This window comes from Tupaia chinensis, unplaced genomic scaffold (genome assembly GCF_000334495.1).
Source record: "Tupaia chinensis unplaced genomic scaffold, TupChi_1.0 Scaffold144058_1, whole genome shotgun sequence".
Classification (NCBI taxonomy): Eukaryota; Metazoa; Chordata; class Mammalia; order Scandentia; family Tupaiidae; genus Tupaia; species Tupaia belangeri.
The window spans coordinates 1,669,342-1,676,031 of NW_006203910.1; the positions used below are offsets into that span (position 1 = coordinate 1,669,342).

The following is a 6,690-nucleotide window of genomic DNA, read 5'->3' on the forward strand; positions in this document are numbered from 1 at the left end:
ACACACCCCAAAATCAGGACACCCGGCCAGATGCCAAGAGACTTCAAAGCGAGCTGCGTTTAATGCGAGCTGGTCGTTAAGCAGAGGGATTCCGTCTGTGAGCTGCGGCCAGGGCGCCTGAGGCCGATGGGCCTAGAACCAATTGGGGTTGCAGGCACTTCCCTCCCTGCACGTGCAACGCATGGGCACAGGGACAACCGTGGCCCTCGGGGGCAGGGAACGTCCCTCCTGAACGTGACCTCCAACAGCAAGGGCAAATGGTCAGCTTTTAACTCTTTATTATAAAGACATATTTACACAGAACGATCTTTACAAACACAGTGAACACAATCAGGGCAAGGGGACAATTTCTTACTGGAAAGGGCCTTAATATCTTTGTATAAATTAGTACAAGAATCATACACAACCACTTTAAATAAGACAGCCCCCCGGCCCACCCACTCCCCTCCTGTGCCCCGTATCTCCCCACTTTCTCAGCCGACCCCCTTTTCTCCCTTTCCCCATGGGGCTGGGCTGGGCTGTATGTCATGGCAGGCTGAGGAGGTGGGAGATGCAGGAATGAGGAGGGGTTAGAAGACCCAGTCCCTGGTGGGGGCGTCAGTGACAGAAGAGACTTTCTGGACACCGGCCGGCCCCACTGCAAGCCCGAGGGGAGTGGGGGAGCACAGCCCAGCTCCTCGGGGTGGGCCTGAACGCAGCAGCAGCAGCGGCATTAGCAGCGGCAGAGATGAAGGGCTTGGGGAGAGGCAGACAGGCAGAGGTCCGGTCGGGTTCATTGTGGGACTTGGGGGGCCCTGATTCCCCCTGCCCCCACACATACGTGGGCGAACATCAGGCTTTTGCTTTCTCCTTTCTCTCTCCTGGGAGGTCCCTGAGAAGGAAGCCTGCTCAAATACAAGGCAAGAGAGCCCACCTTCAGGGTAAGGCTGGTGGAGGCCCTCAGAGAAAATGGGGGTCTCCTGGGGGAGGGGCGCTCTTCCTGTCTGTCCTTCCTTCCTGTTCTTCCCTTCCTTTCTCTCTTCTCTCCCTTCCCTCTTCACTCTTCTTCCCCTACCCCCCACTGCACCCCCCAATGAAAGACCACCCAGACGGAGGTCCAGTCAACTCAAAGGGAAGGCTATTACTGAGTTCTCAGCACCTGGGCTGCCCCTATTAAAGTACCCAGGCCTGGGAGCCCTGCTGGAAGCGGCGGGAGGTCGGTTAGGGTAGCTTTCAGCCCCTGCCAGGGAACAGAGAGCTGGGGAAGGCCAGGGAGGCAGAGTAGCTCCCTTCCCAGGGCAGTTCACAGCCAGCTTGCCTCTCCTGTCCCTTCCCAGCCACCCCAGCCCCAACCCTGGGAAAAGGCACTTCATTCATTTTGAAATGACATCATCAAGAGGGAAGAGGACATGATAGCATGGGAGTTGGGGGCCCTGGACCCCATGCGGGCTCTGCAGTGACAGCGCAGCGGATGGCTCCCCTCTGCAGGCCTCTGGGCTTGCAGGGCCTTTGCATAAGGAAGTGATCTCCAAGGCCCCTTTCGGCTTGGGTTTTTTTGTGATTCTTGGCAAAAACAACCCTCCTGCTTGGCTTTTCCTCCTGGGAGGGTATAGAGCCAGGCAGGCCCAGCACCTCCCCTCCTTATCTGGAGCTTGAACTGAATGGTGGCAGCCGTGGGCCTAACGCGGGGATGAGAAGAGGCCACAGAGGCCCGTCTTCTCTAGTGCTTCCAGCCCCTTTGCCAGACTGCCACCCACCCCATTACCAGTACCGCCCAGTGCCCCGTCTGGATCCCGACACCCAGGTGGGGGTCCATGGCATCTGTTGGAGCCCAGGGAAGGGAACATTTCCACCCAGCCCCAGGTGGGCACGAGGGAGGAAGGGCTGAGTGGACGGTCGGGCACTAGATGGGAGAGGTAGCCACTAGAGTGTGCGTGCAGAGGGCGGGCAGGAAGAACAAGGCGGCACGAAGGCCTTCCGGGGCTGGGTCTCCATGATGTCAGTCCAGGGCGGGGCCAGGAAGATGGCAGAATGGATCCTGGTGAGGGATCAGGAATCATCCGAACTCAGGGCAGGACCACGCCCGCGGGGAAGCTGGTGGGTGAGGCGAGTCGGGACCAGCAGCAGCTAGAACAGGTGCGGACGAGAGGTGAGTGGACGTGCGGGCTCCAGAGAAGCAGGCCCATTTGTGGAGTAGCGACAGTCGCAGTGGCGGCCACTTGGGGGCCCCTTCAGTCCTGCAGAGACACAGTGACCAGACAGAAGTCACCTGTGTGTCCTAGGAGAGGACGCAGCCTTATTCCCGTGGTCCCCAACTCCCGCTCTGTGCTGCTACAGCAGAGGGACAGCAGGAGCAGGCCAGGCATCGGGGCAGCTTGAGGCCTGCTCTCTCTGCTGCAGCCTCACATTCCTCTCCTTCCTGGAGCTCTGGTGGCCACAATCACACCCCCTCCTGCTCTCTGCCTGAGACCCCCAGGGCTCTCTGCCTCCTCCCATCCTCTCTAGTGACATCCATGCTGAACATCTGTAGATATGTCCTGAGCATCCTTCCCCAGTCATCAAGGCCTGCCGGGACTTCCAGAACTCTCCAGTCAACCAGCCTGCCCACTCCACAGGCAGAAGGGCGGAAGGGAGCCAGCACCCAACTCTTGGGGGTCAGGAGATCCTCCTCAAGCATCAGTCCCCTCTTGGGGCCTCGTCTCCACTTCTGTAAGTGAATGGGCTAGACAGGTGCTCCCTGGCAGCTCTAAGCTCCTGTGTGTCAATGTGTCTGGCCAGCGGGGAGCAGCAGAGTCACCCAGCCCGTGCCCCTCAGCATGGCCCACTGACCGGAGGCTCCAGTACCTGCTTCAGAAAGGCATGGGGCCCTTATGGGAGAGGCGAGGCCGCTGGCGGCGAAATTTCCTCCGACCTCCCTGCCAGGGCCCTGGTCCGTTCCTCGACCCTCTGGGCTGCATCAGGTGGCGGACATTGCCTTCCTCCAGTCCTTTCCCGTCAGGAGGCTGCATCAGGGGCCCTGCAGGAAGGAGAAAGCCTGTTAGCAAGGAAAGCCAGTGAAAATGGGGTGGCAGGGGCCAGACGGCGGCCAGCAGTAAAACCTGAAGCTCTGTGAGGCTGAAGCACATGAGGAGGTTCAAGGACTGTGTCCAGAAACCTCCCTGAGATCTGGGCTGGCCAAGGGATGGGGGTCGATTGTAGCATCAGGACTTTGTTGGGGTGCTCTCTCTCGGTCTTTCTTGTACATGCAAGAAGTAAACAGACAAATGGAGGGAGCTGCAGACCGCAGGCCCCCATAGAGAGGGGGCCATCTCTCTCTGAGGCGGTGCTCCTATAACCTTTCTTTGGTTTTACTTCTCCTTCCCGATGGAAAATTTGCAATTTATACATTGTCCTGGAGCAGCGGGAACCCACTGCTCACATCTTGCCATGGAGGTAGCAAATTTTGCACCCTTTTGATAGTTCTATCCCATTCCTTGCAGGCACAAACAGGTGCTTTCTTTCTTTTTTGGGGGGGAGAGGTTTCTGGTATAGGGCACATGCACTTGCCAGACAGACAGAGAGAGACAGAGAGACAGAAAGCGAGAAATCCCCCTCCAAGGGGCATGGCCACACCGTAATCCCTTCTCCTCCATTCTCCTCTCAGGATCTTGGGCACGCACGCACATGCGCCTGGCGTGAGTTTAAGCCACCGGGTCCGGGACTCAAATTGTGGTCGACTACATGGGAGTCCAGCGACATAGCCATTACGCTAACTGCTGGTCCCCAGGTGCTTTCTTTGGAATGTCATGGCAGGGGGGCATTTTTAGGGCATCATACCCATGCTTAACCAGGACACAGGGGGCAGCAATCCCCTTGGCACCCTGCAGCAATTCACTTCAAACATTTCCAACACTTAATACAAGGACCCCCATCCCCACTGACCCCTCTCCCAGATTCAGCAGTTCCCCTGGTGGAACCTAGTGCTTTAGTTAGCGCTTTGCTCTTTTTCTTGGCTGCTATATTGTAAAGCAAATGTTGGGCTCCTGCACCCTTTGATATGCGTGACGACCCACTTTGAGTGCTCAAGATCTCATACCTCACCCCTGGGCCTCTCATCAGTGTCTGGGCATCTCTGGGTCTCCCTCTTGTCCCCAAGGTCTCCCTGTGGGTGTGGCTGGGGGCAGGACTCTGATTCCTGCCTTATGCTAGGTTCAACTCGGCCCATGACCAGACTTAGAGGCTAATGAATATTCCGTCAATGAATGAGGAAATGTCACCTGTAGCACCGTGTCTGGGCACCTGGAAAGGGGCGGGCTGTTGCAGCTGGCACCTCCCCACCAATGAATGCCCTTCCTTCTGTCATTGCCGGATCACATTCCCCATCCGGTGTCTGATGTACATTTCTTCCATTGCAACCCCAGCTGGCTTCTCTTCTGCATCTGGGGCTCCTCTCTACATCTGTCCACATCTGGCTTAGACTAGGAGCCTCCTCTATTGTCAGACCGAGCGCTGGGCTGTTGCAGCTGGCACCTCCCCACCAATGAATGCCCTTCCTTCTGTCATTGCCGGATCACATTCCCCATCCGGTGTCTGATGTACATTTCTTCCATTGCAACCCCAGCTGGCTTCTCTTCTGCATCTGGGGCTCCTCTCTACATCTGTCCACATCTGGCTTAGACTAGGAGCCTCCTCTATTGTCAGACCGAGCGCTGACAATAGCATCCAAGGAGTACTGGTGTTCTTGGGTGTGTTGAGGGAGAGCCTCTCATGGAGCCTGCAGTCTAACCAGGGGAGTGGAGCTGGCATTCCAAAGGCAAGCCTGGTGGCCAGAAGGAGGCAGGCAGCGTGGGGGGAAAGGATGGTGCAGGGGATGAGCGGACGGGCAGGGTGCTTGTGCAATGCCCGGGATGGGGCTGGCCTGCAGAAATACAGTGCCTGGGGCCAACAATAATGAACACCAGCCTCTCTCCCCTCACCCCATCAGATTTGCCTTCAGCCATATCCCTGTCCCTGGAGCCCCATTGCCATCCATCCAGGAATCTCCACCACCAGCTCACAGTTTCCATACAGCCTCCCGCTGGCTGCTCGCCTCCCAATCGTAGCCCTGGCATGATACACTCTGGCTGCTCCCCGCCCCACACATCCCAATGATCTGCTTCCTCCTTGCCTCCTTGGCTCTTGTGAATCCTCCTCTACTTACACACAAATTCCAGGCCTTTAGCCTCCTCTTGGACCAAAAGCAGGCGAGGTTTGTTCTTAGGGCCTCCTTCACTGAGGCGCCCAGGGCCTGCTGTCCTCCCACTCCCCACTCACGCCCAGACATCCACACCCACTCTGCACACGCACATTCTCCAACCCTCCCCTCATCCCTTCTCCCCAGGCCCATTAGGACCCTGCTGCTGACCAGGGACATTAACTAGCCAAACTTCTGGGCTCATGGTCGGGGTGAGTTAATGTGTCTACTCACACCCTAAACTCCTAAGCTTTGAGAGTTAAAACAAAAATGATCCTAACACTTTTGGGTCTGGCAGGTGGCGTGGTGGCTAAGGGCGCTAGACTCCCACATGGCCAACCATGGTTCGAGTCCTGGACCTGGCTTTCTCACTTTCTCTCTCTCTCTGTCCCTCTCTGATCAAATTGGAATGGATGAATAAATAAAGTTAAATAAAAAATAATTCTTTTAAAAAAGGATACTAGCACTAGTAAGTAAGCATGGAGCCAGGGGGCTGCCTCTGTCTGGCTGTCACAGCCACCCTCTTGGTGCCATCTGCGAAGCGGCTGGGGTTGGGGATGGAAGGAGGAAAGACCTTCCCTAAGCCCCCATGCCAGCTAATTCAGCCACTGCCCTGAGACTTGGGGTCTCCCCCAGGCTCCCCTGCTCACTGAGGGTGGGTCTGAACGATGCTGGCAAGGAGTGAGTAAGGACTGTGCTGAGATGGGGCTGGGCACATGGTAAAACTCTGCGGGGACTTGACAATGTATTGGGTTGTCAGAAAAGTCATGACTTTTTTTCTTTCTTTTTTTTTAAGAGAGATTTTTGCTCTAGGAAATGTGCACTCACTGGAGAGATAGAAAGACAGAGAGACGGAAAGTGAGAAATAACTCCTTGAGGGGGGAATGGCCATGCCACAATCCCTTCTCTTCTCTCCTCTCTAGATTTTGAGCATGCAAGCACACGCACCCAATGTGAGTTTCAAGCCGCCGGGTCTGGGGCTCGAACTGCAGTTGGCCATGTGGGATTCCAGCGATGTAAACATTACGCCATGCCGGTCCTAAAGCCATGTTGCATTTTTCTATGTTTTTCTATGCAAAAATGTGTCATGACTTTTCTGACAACCCAATAAGTGAGGCTTTGATTCTCACTTGCACGGGTGTGGACAGGCAGGGGGATGAGGGGATGCTGTGAGCATGGAGGAAAGAGACACAGTGCCAGGAGGGGCAGGTATCTCCATGATGGCCTCCCTAAGGTATCAGCACCCATGACTGGGAGTGTTTGTGGCGGTCAGGAAGGGAGGGTGAAGGGAGGTCAAGAGCCTGGGCGAGGGGCAGAGGTGGTGGTGCACTCTGGCCAGGAAGAGGTCTAGACTCCAGGCCTGCAGAGAAGAGCCACCCTGAGCTGCCTGAGCACTCGGGCCAGCCTTTGAGAGCAGCCGCCCAGAAGGCCCCCAGCATCCTGTATCCCTTTGGGTGGGGGGGCTCATTGTCCTCCTTGTGGCAGACTCCTCCCATGCC

At 56.5% G+C, this 6,690-nt stretch overlaps 1 protein-coding gene across 1 annotated transcript; it reads right to left on the bottom strand.

The window, feature by feature from the left end:
* Positions 1–261: 261 nt before the first annotated feature.
* On the bottom strand, positions 262–3,023 carry APLN (apelin). The gene is made up of 2 exons (XM_027767233.1): positions 2,824–3,023; positions 262–2,216 (listed from the first exon to the last, which is right to left on the bottom strand). Exon 1 carries the CDS (start codon positions 2,985–2,987, stop codon positions 2,829–2,831), a length of 159 nt encoding a protein of 52 aa, XP_027623034.1. The 5' UTR covers positions 2,988–3,023; the 3' UTR covers positions 262–2,216; positions 2,824–2,828.
* Between the last annotated feature and the right edge of the window lie 3,667 nt (positions 3,024–6,690).

Coding starts and splice junctions, on each gene's coding strand:
- APLN (XM_027767233.1), bottom strand. CDS start 2,987: ATGCAGCCTCCTGACGGGAAAGGACTGGAGGAAGGCAATGTCCGCCAC.